Source organism: Siniperca chuatsi, linkage group LG21 (genome assembly GCF_020085105.1).
Source record: "Siniperca chuatsi isolate FFG_IHB_CAS linkage group LG21, ASM2008510v1, whole genome shotgun sequence".
In the NCBI taxonomy this organism is placed as follows: Eukaryota; Metazoa; Chordata; class Actinopteri; order Centrarchiformes; family Sinipercidae; genus Siniperca; species Siniperca chuatsi.
Genome location: NC_058062.1, coordinates 18,195,540 through 18,220,173, shown reverse-complemented (window position 1 = coordinate 18,220,173; position 24,634 = coordinate 18,195,540). Strand labels below are relative to the sequence as shown.

At 43.3% G+C, this 24,634-nt stretch overlaps 1 protein-coding gene across 1 annotated transcript in view; it reads left to right on the top strand.

The window, feature by feature from the left end:
- Positions 1–4,786: 4,786 nt before the first annotated feature.
- Positions 4,787–24,634, top strand: part of wu:fb95e10 (protein piccolo) — a 32,542-nt gene continuing 12,694 nt past the window's right edge. The window contains exons 1-3 of the mRNA XM_044182498.1: positions 4,787–5,167; positions 20,372–21,099; positions 21,471–21,549. Coding sequence (XP_044038433.1) covers positions 20,475–21,099; positions 21,471–21,549 — 704 coding nt within the window. The 5' untranslated portion in view covers positions 4,787–5,167; positions 20,372–20,474. The remainder of the gene's footprint in view (positions 5,168–20,371; positions 21,100–21,470; positions 21,550–24,634) is intronic.

Below are 24,634 nucleotides of genomic sequence, written 5' to 3'. Positions count from 1 at the left end.
GTTTCTCAGTGTGTGTTGGGATTGGCTGCTAGAGAAAATGCTAGCTATAATACAAAACTTGGATTGCACGAAGCTGAGGAGCCCCTGGCGTGTTGTGGTAGTCTGACACCACTAGAGGGAGAGAGTAGGCTCTCTCTGCAGCCACCAACCAACCAATCACAGGAAATCAATACAATCCAGAAGCAATGAAGAAATGATAGGAAGCTAAAACATGGGTACTTTGAGGAGGAGAGGGGGGGTTTGTTGCCTTCATTAAAGATTAAAAAACAATGTTGAGAGTATGAGTACTTAACCTTCAGTCTACCATTATCACAAACTACATCTCAACACAAGGTAAATGGAAGTAGAGTCAGGGTCAGGCTGTGCCAGCCAAAGAAAACACACTGAAGATGCAAAATGGCCCAAAATGAGACAGCATATGGGACAGACAAAGATCAAGGCAGATGTGTGCACACTCACTCCTCTTAGTGGGTGGAGTGCTATGGCTGTCCAATATCCTTAGTACCTGCATGCATTATTTACACAAGGATGCAATCGGGGCAGAGATGAAGCACTTAAAATCAGACTGACAGGAACTGGACAGCCTTCTCTGAGCATTATCAGGTTTCAGGGTAAAGCTGATTAAACAGCCCCATAGAGAAAACAAACAGTAGGGTGCAGCCGGTTTCCCCATCCTAGTTAACTGCATTCACATGGCAACTCAGAAATACATCCTTGATTAAATGACTAGAATAAAAACCAGCAGGAATCTGAATCCCAAGGACACAGGTTACGAGGTTCTTTATCCGCATTTGCATTAAGATCATTATGTCCTCTGTAGAATAGATTTACAGTATGTATATACTGTGCCTGGCCCACACACTGCAGAAGAACATGCACGATATGTAGTAATGATCCATTAATGAGGTTCACTCGGGCTCTTCTACGCTGCCTGTAGCATCGTTCTTCTTCATGTGTTGCCTGTCAGTGAGTTCGGTAGCATCCTGCATGTTAATGATGTGCTGTGCTGGCACGTTGTGCTCTTTAGGGAGTCCATTCTGTGCACAGAGCAGCAGCTGCACCCGCGTGTGCTAACCTGTATCTGCCTGGTATTCATTCACGCACACACCATTTATTAGGTAACAATATTGCCGTTATTACAGCGTGAAGTGTTATACGTGGTAATACCTCTCGTGCATTTTGAGGCCAATTGTGTTAAGAGGGGTTTGATTTGTGGATATGTCTATAAAAAGATGGCGACTGTCTCTGATGTGATGGGTGTGTCTCTCAGTGCCAGCTGCTTTCTTGTGTGGCTTTGCTAACTAGCCGGAGATTCAGACCCCTGTTCAATCTGACTGTACATGCTGGAATACATGAAACACAACGAGAGCGTGCCTGTATCTGCCGCTGTTCAAATAGCTAATGTGTTGTGTAAGAGTTTGTCAGAGGTAGCAGACCCCTGACTGGAGGCCAGGTTTTGGGGCTTGACTGAGCGCCAGCCCTTTTGTGCTGTGGCTGCCCCAGCTGGACAGTGGGCCGGGGGGGAAAAACAATGAGATAAATAACTCGGGAACTGTGCAGCAGGGTACACAGCCCTGCCCCTTCCTGTCTCCGCTGCCGCACACCACTGCCTGTGTGAAAAAAAAAAACACCTTCCTCTCTTTGTTGCGCCTGGTAGACCATGCCAATACGTCCATCAGCATCAAGCCAACAGGCATCGAACCCTCCGGAGTCCCCACCCTCTTCCTGGTCTCCTTCCATGTCTTTCATATACGTGCACACACACACCTGCACGCATACTCTATGATCACGTGTTCGCACAATCAAATCCACGCACAGCTACAGTATGTGGGTGTTATTTTCAACTACATGCACTCTGACCAACTATTTGAATAACTTGATTAGCCCTACAGATATTTCTGTGGTGGGTATGACTTGACCTTCAATTATGATTCAACAGCAAGACAAGTGGCATTGTTGAACAGCAGATAACGCTGATGAGCTGATCCACTTCAGAGCACCACAAACAAAACTTGATTTGGAAATCTGACAGAAAAAGATAAGGAGAGACCAAGAGATATAAAAAAAAAAAATTCAGGTGCATGTGTAGTGTATGTTTTAGGTTTTGTGCCATACATTTCCACCTCAAAAGAAAAAGCAACGCAGGGCCAACTCTCCTCTCTCCTGGAAAGAGTGCACCACAGGCTTGATTTGAAAAGAAGCTCATCCAGAATAGACCAGTACACAAAAGCCTGGCTCATGTAGACGGGGGCAGGCGGCTGCTGGGAGCTGAGCAGCAGCTCAGCAGACAGACAGACAGACAGACAGACAGGCGGCATGCCCACCCAGACTGTCTCTGATGAAAAGCACCATCCTGATGAGGAGCACAGGCACACAGAAACAAAAGCTTGTAAGCCATGAAACAACGCCCTTCGATGTCTGACTGTGACTGATAGTAAACACAAAACTTAACCAGGAGGAAGGCGCACTGTATCTGCTGCTCCTTGCTGTCTTAATGTATTGCTGGCGAGTATGAGGGGCCATACAAGCCATAATACATTCTGGCCTTCTCACATACATACAGACATTCTCCTTTCACATACATATATTTTAATTGATTTATTTTCATTCTTACACCCACACATTTTCACTCTTACATTTCTATATCTTAACACACACATTCATACATTTTCACTCTTATATTCATATATTTTAATGCACAAGTTCATCCATTTGCTCTCATGCACATGCAGTCAATGTATACATTATACTACATTATTTTACATATATGTATGTAAGATGAAAATGTATGTATATCTGAAGAATATAAATGCATGTAAGAGAAGAATATATGTATGTGAAAGGAGAATGAATGTATGTGAGAAGGCCAGATTATGGCTTGTATGGCCCCTCATAGACGAGCTCACCCTTTTCAATTTGTTTCTTCCAGTTTCAGCTCTCCAGCTGTGACAGACTGAGCTCGCAGGCAGGTGCACATGTTAAGCTGCATCCACTCTTGACAATCTCTAAGGTCTGTCGCTTGCAGGAAATGTGACTTTTAAGACAAAGAAACATAAAAAATGTGCAAGGTCTTCGATCTTATGTACATATTGGTAGCAGGATTACATCCTCATTTTGAAATGACTTGAGTAAGATTAATTTGTTAAAGCCATAATCACATTAAAATAATCTCAATAATCCAATTACAATTTTACAATCAACAGGTCTGACATGTGTTCAGAGATTTGAAATTCTCGATGCAAGTCACATTGAAGGCAGACAATGCATGCAACATGAGTAATGCACCCTTAAAGTGTGTGTGTGTGTGTGTGTGTGTGTGTGTGTGTATGTGTGTGCAGTGGGGCATGGAGAAAGGAATAAAAGGGTCTGAAGAGGAGAGAAAAGGGGGTGCAGGGGCCTAAGAGGGAGGGCAACAGACAACCGGGAGAAACTCGGGCAAGAGAGTAGGGTGACTTGCAAGAGGTGACATCATCCCTAATTTGAATAATCCCCCAGCCTGGGAGGTGATTGGCTACTTTTAGAGAAAGCAGAGTTCCCCTGCTATTCGCTATTCACCCCTTTCAATTTCAGCATGGCGCGCTGTCGTGGTGAATGCTGCTTTCAGTGGCTCGTAGTAACCTCCTACTTTTGAGGTTCAAAGTCGTAAAAAAAATGGTTTTAAAAATTCTCACACTAAAGCATTTAGTGTGATCAAGGACCATGTTCTGCATGTTTTTCCTTTTTATGTGGTGTGAGGACGTGTCAGGCATTGCCACACCAGACATAATAAGCCAAACAACCATTTCAACCTCTATTGATTTACTTTCCAGTAAACAGGCTGGTAGGGCACAGACTGGGAATTGGACACAACCTTAATTAACATGTGCAAATTATAGCAGTGTTTGCCCATTTGACTTTACTAACAAAATGTGTTTTGTCCTCATTCCTCTGTTGAAATTTATCTAGATTTATTTTTCAATCCTGTCACACCCACAACTGACCAGCTTGGCAGGGCGGATCCCGTCTCCATACAAACACAACTCTAATGGTGGAAATTTAGACTTGTCAAACAGGTCTAACTGATGGCTGCATTCCATTTAGGTTTGCCAGTACCTGTGGGCATGGCTAGAATTAATCTGCTATGGATCCCCTAGGAACTAAGGGCCCCCCTGTAGACCATGGGGGGAGCTTTGTAAAGTTGACTGTTCCCAGCCAAGAAATAGGTTTTTGTATGGATTAGACAAACGAGACATAGCATGTTAGTTAGTGAGCTTTAGAGATGCTGGTAGGTGACTTTTGTTACCTGGACAGAGCCAGACTAGCTGTTTCCCCCTGTTTCCAGTCATTATGCTAGGCTAAGCTAACCGGCTGCTGGCTGTAGTTTCATATATTTAGATTAAGGTTACTTTACAGATATGAAAAGGGTATCACTCTTCTCATCAAGAGTTAACTCTTGGCAAGAAACCGAACAGGCATATTTCCCAAAATGTTGAGCTATTCCTAGTGTCAAATAATTTTCAGGTTGTTTTTCTGCAGATTGACTAATTGATAAATTAACAATTAGTTTAATCTCTACAACCGACACACAGAGAGGCTTTTTGGGTCCAACTCTGCCTGTAGGGCCCTGCTTTTGTACATGCTGACTCAGTGATGTTGCGTTTTCACTGCTACAACAGCACAAAATGATCACGGGTCTTTCAAATATGTGGACCTTTTCATTATTCCGACATTTCCAACAGCCCATGAAAGCAGCGGCAGCCTTGCCCTCTCCTCCGCCTGTCCATCCATCCGCTCACCGGTCTACTATTGTCTGTGTGTGTGTGTGTGTGTGTGTGTGTGTGTGTGTGAGAGAGAGAGAGAGAGAGAGAGAGAGAGAGAGAGAGAGAGAGAGCGAGCGAGTGAGTGTGTGTGTGTGTGTGTGTGTGTGTACTGAAGCGTCATTCTCCTCCTTTCTTCCTTTCAGGGAACGCGCATCACTTGTGAAAAACGGCGCTTGAGACCCAGAAGTTTCTTGTCTGTCGGCTCGGCTCGTTTCGTTCCCGCGATATTCTCCCGTTTTTCCCGGTTTCATTTTTATCCTCATCCTCACTTTCTTTTTTTTTTTCTGTCTCGAGGATTCAGTCGGGGTGTACTGCTAACACAGGGCGTAGCTTGAGAGGATTTTGCTAGCTCGCCGCTGCACTGACTGGTAAGGGCGAGATTGTTTTAGCTTTAGCTAGCATGCTAACGTCAGTCTGTAACTACTATCAGGCTAATTAACCTTCATCAAAACCGACTCTTTACAATTAACGTAATGTCTGCCCGTCCGTTACAGACATTAGCGTCTCAGTTGTTACTTACCGTGTTATTATTTGTGCTTCCTCATTTTAACACTAAACAATGCATCGGAATTATGGTGGCTCTTTGTGTGAATGAATATTTCTGTTAAATATGCAGCTGAAAAGATCTAAAAGGTTTTGTTTTGGTGTCACCTCGTCTGTTTGTCGAGGAGCCGCTCTGTTTCAGATTCAGTTTGATTCCTGTTGAAAGGGGTTGATGGGGCGGTGGCAGGCTGCATGGTAGCTGGAAGTGCTCAACAGACACGTTAGGCTAACCTAAAACAGATACATTGTTGTAATGTATGCTCTTTTTCATTTACAGAATGTGTTCCCTCTTTGTGTGACCATTTTGTCTGCCTTTTCCCTCCCTGAACTTTTTTTTTTCCTCCCTTATCTCCCCTCCTTCTCCATCCTCCATCGCGGATGCCCATTGTTCTGTGATGGGCCAAGTGGTGTGAGTGCTGAGAAATGTTTCAGTCGCCTCAGGGCAAAAAGCCTGCGAATTTAACGCTAAGAATTGTACAAATGCCCACTACATTTTCATGTCAGCTAAACAGAATAACTTAGGGGCATCTGTGGCACGTTAAAGCAATAATTTACTCAGACCTTGGAGGGGAGTGTGTGCAAAAGCTGAAATATCTCTGAGAGGGTTGTGCACGGACTCAAGCTGGCATGTTATCAGAGGTGATTAATGTCACCCCCAAAAGTGATCAGCTATTGTGGTGTGAGAGTTAAGGCTGGATGGGGCCCCGTAGCTGCTCCTTCACTGACTCTTCATTGGTGAGTGAGCGCAACAAGACAGATTACACTCCCCTCTGTAGAACAATGGGGAGGAGAAAACACTGCCAGCTCCCAAAGCCTGGCCAAGAGCATTTAATAAACTGCAAACATGCGAGCATTGAAAAGCTTTATCCTTTGCCCACAACTCTATTCTCCTCCCCCGAGGTGCCGCAGACAGCGACATAAATTGTCTCAATCTTTGTGGCCACAGTGGGCATTGGTCGGTCAAATAATGTGTGGCCATCGACCATGAGGTATTGATGTCATCCTGAGTAAATGGCATCCCAGGGCGACTAATATGAGCACTTTTAAGGCTCAGCTACGCAGGGCTTGGAGACACTCCAGGACTCTTAAGTCAGAGGTGGGCTAAGCCATCAGCTAGTCCTCCCCATGAGAGAATGGCTGACTCACAGTGTTGGTGGATGAGGCACGGAAATGGAGGACAGACTGGCGGCCTAATGCAATCATGTGAAATTAAATTTAGCTGCCATTAAAAACCGCACTGTGTTTTTATGAAGTTATTTAAGATGGTCTTAAAAAGATTATTAGTTGCAGGATGCGGATCACTGCCCGAGGCATTTTCTGTGTCGACAGGATTTGTCAGAAACTATACTTGAATAAATGAAGCTGATCATTTTATTTGTGACAAAATAAAAAACATAAAAATGTGGGTACAATAATCTCATTTCCTTTGTGGAGTGGACTATAGTTACGTCTTTTCTTCGTTGTGGTTAGTGTGTTTTTAACAGGCTGTATCACTTTGTCTCCTGTCACTGAATCAAGGGTGTGCGTGTCTACAGTGTTAGCTACCCATCGCAATAAGAATGCGAGCACATTGCCAGTGTCTGAAACAATCCTCCATACGCAGAGGGGGCATACACTAAAAAATGTAGCTACTGACGCTGAAATGGTGATTAAATTAGCTATTAAATAGTTGTAATTTTGATAATGATTAATAATCTTTTAAACAGTAGATTGTAATTAATGATGTTCAAAGTAATAATATCTAATATCTTAAAAATCCTGCTTACAGGTTCGCAAATGCAAAGAGATGCTTGTTTATCTATGATTTATATATTTTTAAGTTGATACTTTGGTTGTGTTTCGGTTTGGGCTCTGGTACCTTAAGATTAGTGTGTAGTGAATTATTTTTAACTCACTACTAATTAACTACTAACTATTGTCAGTAATTTATTATTTCAACTACAGCTGAAACAATTAGTCGATGAATCGACTATACGATCAACAGAAAAATAACTATGCAACTATTTTGATAATCGATCATTGTTTTTTTAGCAAAAATGCCAAACATTCACTGGTTGCAGCTTATAAAATGTGAGTATTTGCTGCTTTTCTTTGTCATACATGATAGACAACTGAATAGCTTTGGATTTTGGACTGTTGATCAGATAAAACATGCAACTTGAATATGCCATCATGGATTATGGGAAGCATTTTTCACTAGTTTCTGACATTTTATAGAACAAACGATTACTTGATTAACTGAGAAAATGGTTGGTGGCCCCTAAATTAAATTCATTGATAATGATGATGGCAATCCTTAGTTGCATTTCTAACAGTTACACAAGAACCAGAGCCACTGTAAGAATTTGCCTCTTCTGTTGCGATTAGTCTGCGCAAAACATGCTTAAAATGGTCACAGAATATTTTCACATAGAATGACTTTCATAAGCTTGTATTTTAGGGGCATTAAATTCTAATAGCCTATTTTGCCCCCAGCTGTCCTCTCGACCCATGTCACCGTCCTGAGAGGGGCGATGATTGTTGCATTAATAGACCTTTCTGTTAGCTTGCCCTTAGCCTAAGGACTGGTGTTGGGTGTGTGTGTGACTCAGAATGAAATCCCCCCCCCAGCTTTGAACTTTTCATTTCTGACAAGGGCAAGCCTGTACTTCTGGTCATCAGGCTTTTTTCAGCCTGAACCTGTGACCCTTGCACTTCTTGCTGCCATTAAAAATTACCACCATCATCTCTAGCCCTGTTTTAATCTATGGCAGCAACAGCACAATAGTTTGTTGTTTCAAGATTATCAAAACACAGAAACTGTATGTTTGGCTGAATTTCCTTTTCTGTTTTCTGGGCGATTGAGGGTTGAGGAAACTGCCACGGGCACAACAGTGAATTTGTGCAGCGAAGATAAAGCAGAGATAAACTTTGCTGTCTTCTGTGCTCCCAGTCATGATAGCAGCCTTGGTTGTCACAGTTGTCAGGGCATGCAGTTGGCAACTGGTGGCGCAATTTTGAGGCTGTATTTGCAAGCAGCTGCAGTAATTTGCTGTGTTTGGACGCTCTGAATTCCTCTGGTGGGAGGAAGGATAATGGACATGGTTTACAGCCCTGTTGCTAGGCTTCAAGACCAAATTTTTCATGGCACAATGTGTTAGCGGTGCCTGGTAGTTTGGTGTAATGCAGCCTTGGAGATGTTAAAAATGGGGCCAAAAACGTTGGTTGCTCAGTCAGTCATCAGGTTTGCTCTACCACCTGTGGCTCACAAATATTTGTGTCAACGGGCCCCTCTTTACATTGACATGGTTGTAGGCCCAGTGGCTGATGTGGCTGAGATTATGTCAGAGGCTATACAGCCTGCCCTCACCATAGCCACGTGTGGAATGATAGGCATTTCTGCCATACGCTGGTGCTGACAGAATGATAGACTCCCTTTACCATAGGCAGCTGTAGGGGCCGATTAATTTCTCTGTCATATCAATTTATCCTGGTGACATTTAAATCTGTCTGTGCCCTGTCTCAGTGTATTTGTTTCCTGCCATAAAGATATATCGTCAACTCTCTGCAACGTGCTAAACGTATGTCTTTCTGGTTGTTTTGGATGTGGTAAAAGCTAAGTTTGTAGCAGTTAGTAGGCAGATGTTGTGGTGTTTTGAGTCCAGTTGTGTGGTTTGTTCTTAGAAAGCTGTAGTTAGTAGGTGCTGATCTGGTCAACCATCCAACCTGTCTGCTGTCCTGCGAGGGATCAGATTCTATCTGGAACGTGCCTTGTTCCACTTCAAACAGGAGGATATAATCCTCTTATGGACACAGTCGTTTTCACTTGTACTTTGTGTGCGTGTGTCCATGTCCCCGTGCAAAATCGAGAGAGAGAGGGAGAGAGAGAGAGAACGCCACAGTCTCACGGGTGTGTTTCTGCCATCCTGTCCAGATGCCTCAGTTCTGCCCTCTTCCTCCATCTCTGCTCTATCTGGTGTCATTGATCCAAGCCACCAGCTGGTCCTGGGCTGGCCTGATCTCATTTACCCCCAGAGAGGAGCTTGTTTGTGGGCAGACGGCCCATTATGGAGATGATCCAGCAGCTCTTCAAGTTACAAATTAGCTTTAGTTTCTCTGTTGCCTCTCTGTTGGGTCATCTGTCTCTCTTGCTGTTTCTTGTTTGTCTTGTTTGCCCACTGTCTCTGTCCCTTTTTACCCCCCTCCTCTTTTTATTTTCCTCTCCTAAAACCTTGACACTACTTTCTCTCTTATCTCCCAGGGGAGAGAGTTAACAGCATCAGAGGAACCTGTCATACTAATGCACTTCCTCTGTCCGTCTCCGTCTCTTTCTCTGTCCTTCCCATCTGTGGAGCTGCTAGCCTGGCTCCCCGCTTCCTCCTGTGCGATCAATATCCACACAGTTGAGCTCTGCGCTGCCCCTCTGGTCGTCCCTGCAGTCGGTGGAGCTCAGCCAGGCTGTAGTAGGGCCCTCGCCATTGGGGCCTTGTTTGTAGTCGGGCTCTGTCTCTGCCCTTATTGTTTTGGGGCTGATGGACCCTCTAGCCCTGCCTCCCCACAGTATTGTCTAGTTTCTGGGACAAAGTGACGCCTCTGTTACTGCTGCATATCCCTCCCTCGTTCTTTCTTGTCTTTCTTGGGCTTCTGTCTGTCCCCCACTCTCTCTCTGTCCCTGTAGCTTGGTCTGTGTACTGTTTGAGGACAGTCGAGGCCGACTGTACAAGATTAGCGTCTCTCTTTGTCCAGGGTTAACAAGCTCTGTCATGTGTTAATCTGCCGTCCCCAGGGGGCCGAGTTTCTCCGAGCCTGGACGCACCATGGGAAGGACGTGGTTTGAGCGTTTGTATGTGTGTGTTGTGTGCATCAGCTTGTTTGGTGTTTGTAGAGAGGAGGGGGGTGGTGTGAACACATACACAATGTACAGCCCTAAGCTGCGACGAGCATTGGCATTCACACCATTTGTGGCATACTTGCCTTTTTGCTGATTTGTTGTGTTTTATTGTGAGATATGATAATATTATTATATTATAATGAGATATGTAATTAACAAAGAGGTGTGTTTTTAAATAATCTTGTAATACCTTCATTTCAGTTGCGTTTTCACTTGAGGCCATTATAAAAGAAGCTCCAAAGAGTCCTTAGGATTAGTGCCAGCCTTTGGATCACATGTTTCTGTGATCCAGGTGTCTGTCACACAATCTGCTGCTCTTTCTCAGACACGCCAGCAGCCAAGTTAGCGAGGAGACAGCAAAAGACTTCCTTCCTCTCAGCGGGGGCCTTTGTTCGGGCTCAGTTTGTCTTGTTGAGTATCCCAGCAGCCCACTGACCCACTGGAAATCAATTGGTAGGAATGATGGTACTGTACACCATTAAGGAGTTCACTTGACAGTCAGCAGGGGAGGAGACTGGTGTGTTTGTTGTGGCCCTGCTACCTAAGTGTATCCACCTATTTTTATGTGTGTTTTGAATTTGCACAAAAAATGCTAAAATATCACAATTGTTATGGAGTTCACTGAATAAAGACAGTCAGTGTGATGGACACCCATTGTTTGGGTAATAATGACAAGGGCGTTATTTGTACTGCCACCCCCCACCCCCACCCCTTCACTTTTAAAATCCTTTTTTTGTCCCCCTCATTTGTATTATTTCAGGTTGATTTGCCTCTAAAATCTCTCTGAACACTGTTGAGAGAAGATCTGACTTGATAAAAAATATTGATCTGAATCGCCTTCAATACTGTATGCTGACAGAAATCAACGAGAAGCAGCGGGTGGTGCTGAATGCGCTTTTGGCCCTGCTTTTGCCTCCAAGGCTATGGCTGTATGGAGCCTGAAGGGAAGACTTGCAGACACTACTCAGGACTGAAAAAAGTACCTTAATCTGTATGATTTGTTACAGTTAATATTCTCTTAAAAAGACACAAAGCTAAGGTAGTAAAGCACAGTTCTTTATAGTCAAGATGCAAATACAACATTATATATCTTAAATCACTCTCTATCAAGGAACTAGACATGTTTTGAAGTAGGGTTAGTGCATTAACAAAACAGCAGAGGTTGTTATAGCATTTCTGTTTTTTGTTATACTGCCATTAAAAACACGATAACTAATTTAATCAGAATGTCTTATTTGCTGGATTGATTTAAATGTAACCGTAACTAAAAATTCAGATTAAATTATTCTATGTTTTTACCCTAAAACATGCAGAGGAAAGTAGATAGGGCAGCAGTGATGTACCTTGAGGTTACAGAATAGTTCAAATAAAAGAAGAGTTGCAACAGTCACAGTGTGGAACAAGACAGGGTTGTATAATTTGCCAGATTTTTCACATTTGCTCACAACTTTGCACCGCATTTTGATGGAAGCCTACGTTCTGTCTCTCTCCCCCTCTTGGTTGCTTCCTCACTCGCTCTCCCTCTCTCCCCCGCTCGCTCAGCCCTCCCACAGTCTGTGGGGAATGCCATGGAGAGCAGCAGGCTTTGTTTGGAGTTTATTTGTGTGCAGGACAGAGGCGGTTTCCTGACCTCAGGTCGGGGGTGTTTGTGGAATGTGTGAACTGCTATTAGCATAAAGTTGACGGAGGCAGCGGCAGCACTGGTAACCCCCCCAGCTGGACTTAACACCCCTCATCCGACTCCCACACATACACCTATAATTTCTCTTCCTCCATCCTTATGCACATCCTCATCAGGGATGTGTTTGGTGATAATCAGCCTCTCGCCTCATGGATGGCTCTAAGAGGCTTCAGTGTCCTCCGGAGATCAGCGGCGAGCCGTAATGATGCGTGCAGAAGCTGAGGAAGAGGCGGTGACATGCAGAGAAACCATCCTACAAAATGGATGAGAGAGAGTCAGTGGTTGCAGTGATGGTGGGTAGAAGTGATATTAGTTTTGAAATGGTTTGCTGTGATCCTGGACTGCTGTTACTTAACTCCCTTTATAATAACAATGATGATTTCTAATGAGGAAGCTTTTTTTTATAGATGGGATGGCTTTATTTGACATACAGTCTCATATAAATGTCCCCATTGACTGTGGAAATAACTCTTTGTTTCTTGTGCTCTACCTGTTCAAACAGTGTATGCCTATGAGTGATGGCTGTTGCTGGTGTTCTGCCAAGATTTTGCTGAGAGTAAATGAAACTTTCAGCGGTGGGGCGTCTTTGCTGTACATCTTTCCTTTTGATTCGGTTGCTAACAAGTGAAAATGGATCTCTCTCCCTGCCAGTCTCCTGTAGCACTTGTGTTTTGTGCCCGTCTGCCAGCCATTGTGTTGCCCTGGTGTTAATCCCACCTTCTAGTTGCTGGTGAAATATTTTGTGTACTGATACTGAACTGTTTTTTTTTTTTTTTAAATCTCAGTTCTGATTTTGGGTTCTACCCCAAAAACTTAAACATCTTTCTTTTAGCATTTTGCAGTGCAGTTTCAAGCTACACCACATAGCGAGTAGTTTCAAATCTGGTTGCAATTCCCGAATCAATCTTAAATTATTGTATTGTGAGGACATAATGAAATGAACAAATGATTATTTCCATTATGGATTAATCTACCAGTCATTTCCTTGATTAATCGATTCATTGTTTTGTTTCTGAAATGTTAGAAAATGTTAGAAAATCGTGAAAAAATGCCCATAATTTCCCAGGTGACGTCTTCAAATGTCTGGTTTGGTCCGATCAACAGTCCAAAACCCAAAAGTGACTGAAATGATGAATCCATTATCAAAATTGTTGCAGAGTGATTTTCTATTGATCAACTAATCAATTAATCAATTTATTGTTTCAGCTCCATTTGAAATACATAATTTTTGTAGATTTTCATCTAGGGTAGGACTAAATTGCACTTAAATCCGTCAAATTTATGACAAGAAAATAATGCATTTTCTGTGGGTGGTACAATTTTCAATTTCACATATTAGTTTATAGTCTGCAAACCATGCGTCTAAGTAGCCCTAAACTGGGTGGAGAGTTGACTGAGACTGCTGTTGTGATGTAGAGTAAGTTGAATGGACAATTGCAGGCACCATGCCAGCATGTGGCGTCTTGAATCTGACATTCTCCGCCTTGTAAAGAGGAGTGATACACACACACACACACACGAAAACATGCTCACATTCCACCTTATTTTGTAATTTTTGGTCACAATCACAAGTAAAACTGCGTCAAATCTGAGGCCACTTGCACCAGCCCACTTGCCCATGTGCAGTGGTGCCGTAAGCAAGAAAGCAGTAAATTATTGAAGCAGTGCTACTTAAATCATGCAGAGTCGTGCTCCTCGAAGAGACAAGTTTGGAGCTGTTGTGCCATTTTATATGATAACAAGAAAGGAAAACTAAAAGGTTAGACTCCAATATATGGATATATATGGATATATCCATATATATATATCTAACTTAATATCAAGACATGTTTTTGTTAATCATTTTCCAAGTAAGGACTTTATAAATGTATAACAGACTATTCTAAAAATCTTATCTTTACTCTTTTATGGATTGATTAATTGATTGAAATAAATTGGATCATACTCGGTCAGCAAAGGCAGAGACATTTAACCCATCACAAGTGGTTTGTTGTCTTTCTGTATGAGACCAATGTAAGTTTTAAATTAAAAGTACAGCTATTCAAGCAAAGACTGTCAAGACAGTGCTGGCATTTTCCTGCTTCGACATTTGTGATTTTACAAGGCGAGATGTGCTTTGTAAATCCCACCCTGGCTGTGTCAGAGGAAGGAGGACGGTTTATTAGCAGTGTCAAAGAGCAAACACAGCAGCTCACTGTCTTCTTTGCTGCTTGTGGAGATAAAAGCCTGTCAATTACAGGGTCAGAGGCCACTGAATGCTAATTAAAAATGCCTTCAAAAACCAGACCCGACACACCAGCATCCTCTGCCCGTCTTTGCTCGAACCCTCTATCCTCTTACGGAGGCATTAGTTATGTCTTGAGTAATTCTGTCAAGCTTGCGTGAGGGTTACATCGGCCACAAAAGCTCACTTTCTTTTTGCATCTTTTCTGCCGTCTTCCCCACCCCCACCGCCACTGCCTCCTTCCCCCACAATCCCTCTCTTTGACTACTATTTAGAGTAGGCCCTGGAGATAGAAGAAGGCTCACAGAATGCATATGTGTGTGTGCACAGTTGTGTACTGTGAAAGCAGAGCCGACTTTCTACCGCAGCGATTCATACATGGCCTTGGATGGTTGGTTGGCTAAAGTGAGGGAATGAGCGGGGGCACTTTGATTTAGGCTTTTGTGGAGAGAAGGCGAAGAGTCTCTGGTTTCTAACCGACGGGGGTTGTGATTAGACGTGAGCACACACCACAGCCCAAGAGTAGATTTGACATTAACTAAACATTTAGCTCAATATCCCACATATTACAGCTTCTCATTGTTAATATGCATAATGAATCTCAGCTACCCTTTGCACTATTTTTTCCCCCAAAAGATTCAGACATTTTCCTGTGAGCTGTTCTTTAAATATAGCCTCCTGCTGTATTCTAAACATTGTGCTTGATGCAAAAAGGAGGTCAAAGTACCAGTTTTCTGTTTAAATATGCTGATGACCTGATTATTCAAGAACAGCATGTTTGTGTCTAGACAGTCAGAAAAGCTTAGATCCCTCAGTGGAGCTGGATGCCTTCCAGTTATTGACAGTATAGGCCCAAACACTGTGGTGTGTCGGATACACACACAAGTATAAGCACACACACATTTTGTACATGTCCCAGTGTGGGTATTAGGGAGGAATGATGCCTAGGAGGATGATCTCGCCTTGCAGAGCTGGCTTGTCCATCATTAGCTTACTGCTTGAGGCCTATTGAGTGTGATAATAATGACAACAACAACAGCAGAAATAACAACAAGAAAGGCACCTTGTATGAGATCAAATGAAAACTTTATATGTAAATGTATTAATAAGAAGATGAATACATTTAAGAATTTAGTTCAAACAAGAATGAGGAACAAAACATCATTAAAACTAGTAGAAACAAATGGCGTTTCTTGTTACATCAAAGCTAGTCTATAAAAGTACATTTCAGAGTTGACCAGACCTGGCTGATGATCAGACCATGCATATGACTGATTAATTATCATACATAGAATGTAAACTGTGTGTGTGTGTGTGTGTGTGTGTGTGTGTGTGGAGGGGGTGGGGAATGAGTCCTTCACTGGTCTTTCCTGTGCTGCGTTCACCTCATTTGTATAGGTTTCCTTTGTTTTCAGTGACTGTGTAGCTCACCATTGAGGCTTGCAGGGAATTTGGAGTGGGATGCTGCTTGGAAGCTGCAACCACATGACTCGAACACATTGTGAAGGCCAACAAACACATTTTTGCAAAGTCAACTACATTCAAAAGTTTACAGTGAAAAATCTGGCAAACCTAGAGGATACCAGCGCGAGACTCCCACTCCACTTCCATACTACTCTGTTCTGCCTCCAGCTATTGTTTTTAGCTGAATACTGAAGGTAACAACTGCAGCCTGTTGAAGTAGTTATTCTCCTACAGATCCTGTGTGTGCATTTGTGTGTCGCTCAGGCCAAAGGAGGTCAGGACAGCTGAGGTAGCTATGCTAGAACATCAGGTCACGAAAGGTTAAAGCTGCATTTTAAAAAACTTAGTCCCATTTAAGGATATCAATTTACGCAGCACACGAGCATCAGTTCTTAGAAAGAACAGTTATGCCTTCAAACAGTGCTCTTCCACTAATAAAACTCAGAAACACACTCTTTGTTTGTGAGCTCTTTATTACAGAAATTCCCACCACAGTAGCTTGACCAGAAATTCTCTTCAGATTAAGCAATTTTAATGTTCTCAACATTTAACACGGTGCATTGTTCGTAAATGTTTTGAAATGGGCCTAATGTAGCAGACATAGCCATCTGTCTGGAATCTGCTGCTGGAAATGTGCACTAACTCAAAAGCCATTATGTATCAGGTCATTGAATACATTCTGTCCCTAATGGGTTGAAAATGCCAGCTTGTGTATTACAGCCTAGGTTGTAGCCTTGGCGGGACCAAAGATGGTGTTAGAGAGGATTTCCGGGAGCCCATCCAGGTTTTTCCTTGGTTCCTGGAGGAACGCCTTAGTATTAAGACATCAGATGTAGGGTGAATTTTACCTAGGAAAAGCTGGTCTAAATGCCATAGCCACACTTAACTCTGCCATATAAATTTTAGGTTTATTCCTATCAAATTGGTAGACTACATATGAAAGGCATAGCCCTAAGACTGAATTGGTCCCCCTGGTCCATTTTAAATATTATGATTGGCGTAATCCCAATATAGCATTATGTAATGTAACGTATGGTAGCGTAATCCCATTGTAACCCCCTTGAGTAATGTAAATCCATCGTCAGCAGCTGTGGTTGAGGTGCCAATGAACCAGCAAAACATTTAATCCCCACTTGCTTTAGTGGAGCTGTTTAACTTGTTAATGGAGAAAACTAGAGTTGTGCCACACAGCTCTATGGTCCATATGTGTGTAATTGTATGAATGTGAAGCAGGGGGAGGATTTCTCAGCTAAACTGTCCATTGATAAGTAGAATAAAACAATTATTGAGGAATTAAACGTGTAAACAGCCTCTGAATAGGCTAACTTATAATGTTCAACTCTCACCAAATATATTCCCTTGTAGCAACAGCTCACTCAGTCCGTTTCAAAGTGAATAACTCTTCAATCTAATTAGGTTTAATGAAAACTTGTAATAGCATTAATGGGCTAAAGATGTTTCATTTGGGAGTGTCACAGTAATTAGGGATGGAATTCAAGATAATATGAAGCTGTTGCTACACAATGAAGAAGACTGTGCAATAAAAAACAATCATATGTCAGTTCAAATACACTTTGTAGCTTATAAATAAGTTTGAATTCTTTATGGTGGTCACAATTACTGAAGCCCAATGGAAAGGTAAGAAAGTAAAGTAGGAAATTGGTAAGGAAAATGCTATAAGAAAGGTAAAATCATGAGAAATGTATGTATAGGGTCACTGGGCTGTTAAGGGGTGAGTGCCAGGGTAGGAAGTTCACTTTGGCAGCAAACCAACCATGAATTCTTAACCGTCATTTCTGTTTATTTGCCCCCCAAGATAAAAAAAAAAAGTATATTCCTGAAGTAAGTTTCTGCCCTGGTTGCTAGCCTGTTTATGCTTACCACTGACTGATGGTTCTAATGATATAGGGCCGGGTGAGTGAGCAATAGAGCCAGAGAGAGAAGTGCAATCTCACAGCTGTCTGGAGACTTGCAAGAGAAAGAGAAATGTTTTTCTGGCTGAGGCCTGCAATCAGGATTTATCACCCTCTCTCTCTCTCTCTTTCTCTCTCTCTCTCTCTCTCTCTCTCTCTCTCTCTCTCTCTCTCTCACACACACACACACACACACACACACACACCAGCAGTGTAGGGTACTTTGGAGAGGAGCAGTGAAATGAACAGCCTGGACAGATGCTTTAGTTTACTATGGGAACAGCAGAGCGCTGGAGTCTGAAGGAGAGAGGAGGGAATGGTGATAAAACACATTTCCTGGTTCACTGCTTGGTCGAATTAGGTCACAGTGTTGATAGCTACAGGGTCTTAGTCAAACAGTTGTGTGCTTGTATTTGAGATTTAGGAGTACCAAGTGGGTGGAGTTTGATTGTCCCAATGCAGTTAGCCCCATGCATCCTGTGCCAAAAGTTACTTAGATTAACTTCCTGTGACCTGTTTTGGGTTGTAGTAGTATGGGGGACTAAGAATGCATAATTGACCCTCTCCCAAACAATCATAGCTTAGCATGTATGGAAATGCATGCATGGAAAGCCTGTCAAACTCTGGCTTTTTCTCCACATTTCATGACCTCTACATGAATCATCAGCTGGTGAGGATGCTGACTTTTTGCCAGGGACATGTAGCTTTAGCCGCAGTCTTTTAGCACGGTATCTTGTCTGCCACTATCATTGTAAACTGCATTATGTGCCACTCAAAAATGGAAAGCTTCACAGACGTAGCAACAGAAACTAATTTGGGTGGGGTTAGGAAACAGTCAATTCCAAGATTTTCTGTTTCTTCAGCCACCTGAAAGTTAAGTGAAATATGGACGCAGAGGATAAATGAAAGGCAGTCTGAACCACAGGTAATTCTGAAACAAAAATGAAAACAGCGTGGGACTCAAACAAACCTTTTACTCACCATCTTTCTGTCTCTATTCTCTCTTCCTCACACACACCAGTGTCCACCCTCTCTCCTAAAAGCTGCCACTGGTTGCGGTTAGTAATATAATTAAGCAAATGTCCACATTTTGTAGCCTCACTGACATTTAAAAACCCCTTGTGACTGAAGGGTGCGGCATGAATCGCTGCTCGCAGCTACCCATCGTCTCCCTCTCAGCCTCTCCGGTTGTTTTGGGTGGCGGCCTGTTGCGCTAGCTGTGTGTATCTGTTCTTATGTGTTGTTTGGGATACATGGATATTTCTTCTTCAGTTTCTCTCTCTCACCCTCTGGTCCTGCTCAGCTGCTCCGGCCATCTGTGCAAAGGCAAACAGAGAACAGAGGGATGGAAGGAGAGCGGTAGTGGTGGGGGAGGAAAGAAATCGAGAAGGGGAAAATGGTTGGGAGAAAGGGAGGATCAGTGGAGAATGAAAGAAGGCCTTTTGACATGTGAGATTTAGTTTAGAGGATGAGTAAAGGATGACGGAAGAGGGAAAGAAAGACGAGGAAGAGTGTGCGGGAATTGTTTCCAGGAAACTAGCGGCATAAAGATGATGTCTGTCCTCTTCTAGAAATAGGACAGTGAGTGTGTGCATACAAGTTTAGGTCAGTGGAAAGTAGGATGACTAGTGATGTCTGGATTTTAGAGTTGGACCAGCAAACACCAGCCAATAGTGAGCTCATTTTACATCTTGTTTTTTTCCCTGTCTCTTTTCTCCCTCTGTCCCACCTTCTCTTTCTGTTCCCATGCTCCACAGGCCAAGCCTCTTCCTCTGGGCCGGCCTCTGTGTTGCCTCAGAGTTTGTCTCACCACTTAGCCCGCTACGCAGCCGGCTCCTCGCTCTGTTTGTAAACTTTGACAAGCCAGTTTCCTGCTACTCCCCCCACTTCCCTCTCTGCTTCTCTCAAACTTGTAAAAAGCTATCCTTTTCCTCTCATCCTCCCATTTGAAAGTAGCTGAGGAAACAAAACATGAGACAGTTGTCTAATATTGATGCAGACAATGTATGACAGCTTGTATTACAAATGGTTGCCCTTTATCAAGCCTCATATGCTTCACGTCCCACTTCTTATCCTCAGTTGCTCATGTCTCTGACTGCTCTGTTTGTGACCCATGAGTCAAGCTGTCTGCCTCTCTTTGGGTTTATTGTACATGCCTTGACCCACTTAGCACATACAGCCATGCCTTTTTCCCACCTCACCCTACGTTTTACTACTTTTCTCATCCATATGCAGATATTACAGGTGGCATGTACTGTACATACATGTGTGTGTGGAATTTGCGTGCTAAAGCGTTTTCTGTCTTCCACACTAGTGACTCTGATGCCATTTTGTACCAAGGAACAAAAGAAGCCAACCCGTAGCAGCTACTCTGGCCAAGTGTGTCACTGAGCTTTTTAGCATCACAGAGGGGACCGTTTGCCACTGCACTGCAGTTGGTATTGAAATTAATGAAGGCTATTTCTAGAATTAGTTTTTTCTGCAGTAGACATGAAGCTGTGATGTATTTTTACATGACCGCCTTTGTTTGTGCTTATCTCTTTCTCTATGTATTATATTGTCCTACATAGGCTTCGGTCCTCTCCTGGGTTTATGCAGCAGTTCAGTCTCCTATACAGCATTATGGCACATCCTGTTCCATTTCAGTCCTGCAGTCAATTTGCCTACTAACTCTTGGATGCTTGCATAAAAGTATTTCTCTGTGTGTGTGATGCTAAAGATGTAAGAAGATACAAACCATCGCTTTATCTGACTCCTAGGGCTAACAGCATTCCTGGGGCTCTGTCTACTGATCAGAGAGACAACAAACTGCTTTTCATGTCTGGTCTTGCTGTTGACTAACTGTGTTGTACTGTATATTATCCTGTCTCTCTCCAGACCAGACCCTGCTGTCTCCAGAAAGCCTGTAGACCTGTGGACATCCTGTGAGATTTAAGTCAGTCATCCCTGGAAGAGAAGGACCACTACCACTCAAGGGGAGATGAAGCCGGATGGGGTTGTCACGGCAGCGCTGGAGCCAATGGAAACACTGGAATCCAATCCAGTAAATGAGGCAGCACCAGCCATGGGGCAGGAGCCCAACCAGGCCGCCAGTCCAGTGGAGGAGGAGATGCCACAGCAGCCTGTAGGAGAGACGGGCCAACTGGAACCCCAGCCAGACCAGGCCAAGGAAACCCCTGCTGCCAAGACCAGTAACAAGACTTCAGGAGACTCCAAAGCCAAGACTACTAATAAGGCCACGGCCAAGACAAAACCTGGCACCACCAACCCAACCAAGACCACATCTGGCTCACGGCCCAACACATCCCAGAGCCGCCTCTCAAATGGTGTGTCGAAGCCCCAGACCAATGGAGTGGCTAAGAAGACCCCACCTGCTGCAGTCAAAAAGAGCACCCCGACCCCAGCACCCCCCAAAAAACCAACAGGCCCGGCCGGAGCCCCAGCCTCCAAGAGCAAAGTGGGTGAGAAGAAAGCCACAGGGGCAGCCCCTGCCACCAATGGCGCAAAGTCAATGACCGGAACAACAGCAGCCAAGAAGACACCATCCACAACTGCTAATGGTGTCAAAACCGGCACCACAGCAGCTGCTGCTAAAAAGCCCCCAGGTTGGTGAAAATGTCATCACAAAACAAAAAGTTGAGATCAGTGTGAAAACATAAGTGTAATCCGGAATGTTGGCTGTTTGGGAAAAACACATTTACAGTAAGTCTAGCATGAAATGTTTTCACAGCTCTAACTCTAATGAGGAGTGGACATGCGGATAGATGCACATAGGATGGATTCAGCACACATATTAGACATGCCAGAGTGGCTGCTGCTAATCTAGAAATGCATTTGCTATGACTGTATGAAAAATATATCTGCCTGACCTATATCTGTAATATAGCTTACTATACTATATTATACTATACTATATAATACTGTTCTTATTGTTCTTCACATATTTCTGAGCTTTTTTCTCTCTCCTCTCCTATAGCTCCCAAGCCTGCCTCCGCAACTCCCACCAAGCCTAGCTCTGCTGCCTCACCCAAGCCCCCTGTTTCCAAGACAACCAGGTAGGAGTGACATTTGTGTGGAATTGAAGCCTCACCCTTGCCGTGTGTGTCTGTGTACATGTACAAACACACGCGCGTCTGAAAGAGATTTTCTGTTTGTCTGTAGAAAGCACAGGCAGCTGTCTATAATTGGTCCTTAGACAAAAAAGTCCTCAGTGGGCTCCTTTTATTAAAAGCCATTCCAATGATTTGCTAGCAAATCAGCAAATTTGCTCCAGAACAGCAGCAAATCCAAATTAATTGTCGAATAGATAAGAATTGGGCGGAATAGGTTCACCATTATAAAGCTCCTCAGTGCCAAGTGAGAAGCAGTTGGTTCAAAAGACTTCACTTGGCTCCAGGTTCAAAGACACTGTTAAAGAAAAAACACCCTGGAGGAATGAAGGACAATGATCCCCCACATAGAGGCTTGGAAGGGCCGGGTATAAGTAGGCCAGGAACCAGCCAATGTCAGAACAAGCCTTAGAGGAATGCCTCGCAGGGTTTCAGCAGAGCAAGCATTATACAGCAGCATTATTAATAAAGCAAGTTTTGGGAAGGAGTGGGGTTTAGAGAGGGGAGGAGGGGCAGTTGGAAGAATTAACTGAGAGCAAGACAATGCTCTTAATGTTTTTGTTTCTTTAGAGTGAGAGCTTGTGTGTGTTTCTATATACCAGCATGTGTTGTCACACTGTGTGCATGGTGTTGGGTCCTGAGGTGACTTGGCGATAGACCAGGAGAGGAGGCTGAAGGAGACCTTTGTCTGAGACAGCGATGATCATGATCAGATAGAACCTTTGGGAGTCTGACTGTTCTTTCAACAGGGGCTTATCCTCTTTCTTCCTTACTCTTATGCCACCATGGTTTATGGTATGATGTGTTATGTCACCATGTTGGCATGTCTGTGTGTAGACACATTGTTCAGTCAGAAACACTTGCGTCAAACAATTTGGACCATTTGTAGCAAACTTGTTGTATCAAATAGAAACTGGGAGAACAACCACACACTTGGAAGATGCTTAAAGGGATAGTTTGACATTTTGGGAAATATGCTTATTTGCATTCTTGCCAAAATTTAGATGAGAAGATTGATACCACTCTCAAGCTGTGTTCACACCAAACACGAAGCAAATATTCGCCTGCAATAAATTGATCAGAAGGATGCTAAAGTAACAACATCATGATGCCGATTTGTAAAAAGAATTCATGCTTTGCCAGGTCAGTCTGCAAGACGACAAACAAACAACTTTTAAAATGGTTGTTTTCTGAATGGAGTTCGGATCTATCAGGGCTAATGCTAGTGCTAACTTGATTCATAGTAAAGTACAACCGATAGCTGGAATAAAGTAACAGACACACATTTTCAGAACTTACCAGGTAGTCCTCACTTACTAAGCAATCTTTTTTTTTTTGTCGGTTCTCTGTATAAATATGAAGTAGTCGCTATCATGGAGCTCTAGGTGCCCACAGACGGCAGCTACAATAACGACAGTGGAGGTCGGCAGCTCCGCTCACTGCTGCAGGCTGAAGATAAATCCACTTTTTAATCCCAAAAGTTTAAAAAAAAAAAAACCTCTGAGCTCTCCTCCCGCCGGTAAACGGCTCCGGAACAGAGCAGAATCCAGTCTGGCTCCGGGTGTTTAGTCCTCCGGAAGCTCCAGCTCCCCCGGGGCTCAGCAGCTGTCTGTTGGCGAGCAGCGGCGCTGTCCCACCGTTCCGCCTGGTCCTCCCCACACAACACTCTGCATATACCCCGCGCAAATTTTGCACTCAAGTTGAATATTTTCAACTCACCTCATTCGCGTTACGGTAAATATGAAGCTATAGCCAGCAGCTGGTTAGCTTAGCTTAGCATAGAGACTGGAAACGGGGGGAATGGTATCAAACATCTCATGTACTCTCAGCAAAAAAGTTAATACGAGTATTTCCCAAAATGTCCGTCTTTTCCTTTAAGACAGACCTACGGTACATAGTAGTACAATGAAAATGAAGGTTTCCATACAGTTTCTCCATTGCAGATTTCATATTAAATAGTAAACCGTCAGTCTGGATCTCTCTTCAGAGCATAGGAAACACCCAGTGGTTATACGGTTGTATGTTGAGGATGCGCCCCAGATTTATACAAGTGATTACACAGAGAGAACAGAATAAATCACTCCCTCCACAGTAGAGCTAGGCTGATGTTAGCTTATGGCAGAGAGTCCGCCAGAGATCTCTGACAAGCCAAAACCAAATTTAAGTGATCTACCAATATATGGTTACCAGACTGTCAAATCTCAAATTTGGTATTGGCCTCAGAAATCCAGTATTGGCTGGGCTCTACTCCACAGGAGATGAACAGAGCAGAAGATGGCTCTTCTATGACTGAGGTATGGAATGTGCATACATAACACAAAAGACAAAAGATGCCATCACAAATATGATTTTCTTTTTGGCATCTTCCCCTATTTTCTCCTCTATTTAGTCAATAGACTAACATGACATATACGCTAAATTGCCAGCCACTTGCTTCCACCTGACAGCAAGGTGTTTCACATGATGAACCCCGTAGGTCCCCTCCCCCCCTTCACACTCCACATGCTACGGGTAGCAGTTGGATTATGGAGATTACACTCAGATTACAGCTTTATACAATGGTTGATGGACAAACATCTAATTAAAAAGTATTACACAAGGGCACGTTGGTAATCGTCACTGCAGTACAGAATGCTCATTGTGCGACCTTTTTGAACTGTCATGGTGATTTCATACATAACCTTCATCACGTTCGCCCAGTTTTCTGTGGAACATGAACCCCCACTTCTTTGAATATAAAATACGACAGCAGAATCTGAAAACACAAATTAACACCATCAGAGTTAAGATCAACACTTTAAAAGTGTCTATATGGGTCCACACCACAGTGTTAATTTGACTGTTGGTATTTTAACACTGTAACAGTGTAATTATTGACTCGTTAAGTAGTTTACATTTAACACTCCTCAACACTTACTAGTGTTAGCTTTTCTCAACATTAATGTGCAGTGTAAATGTTCTCTCACTCTCAGTGTCATTGTTAACTATACAGGTGTTGCCTGCATATTAACACTGTAAGGTGTAAATAAGG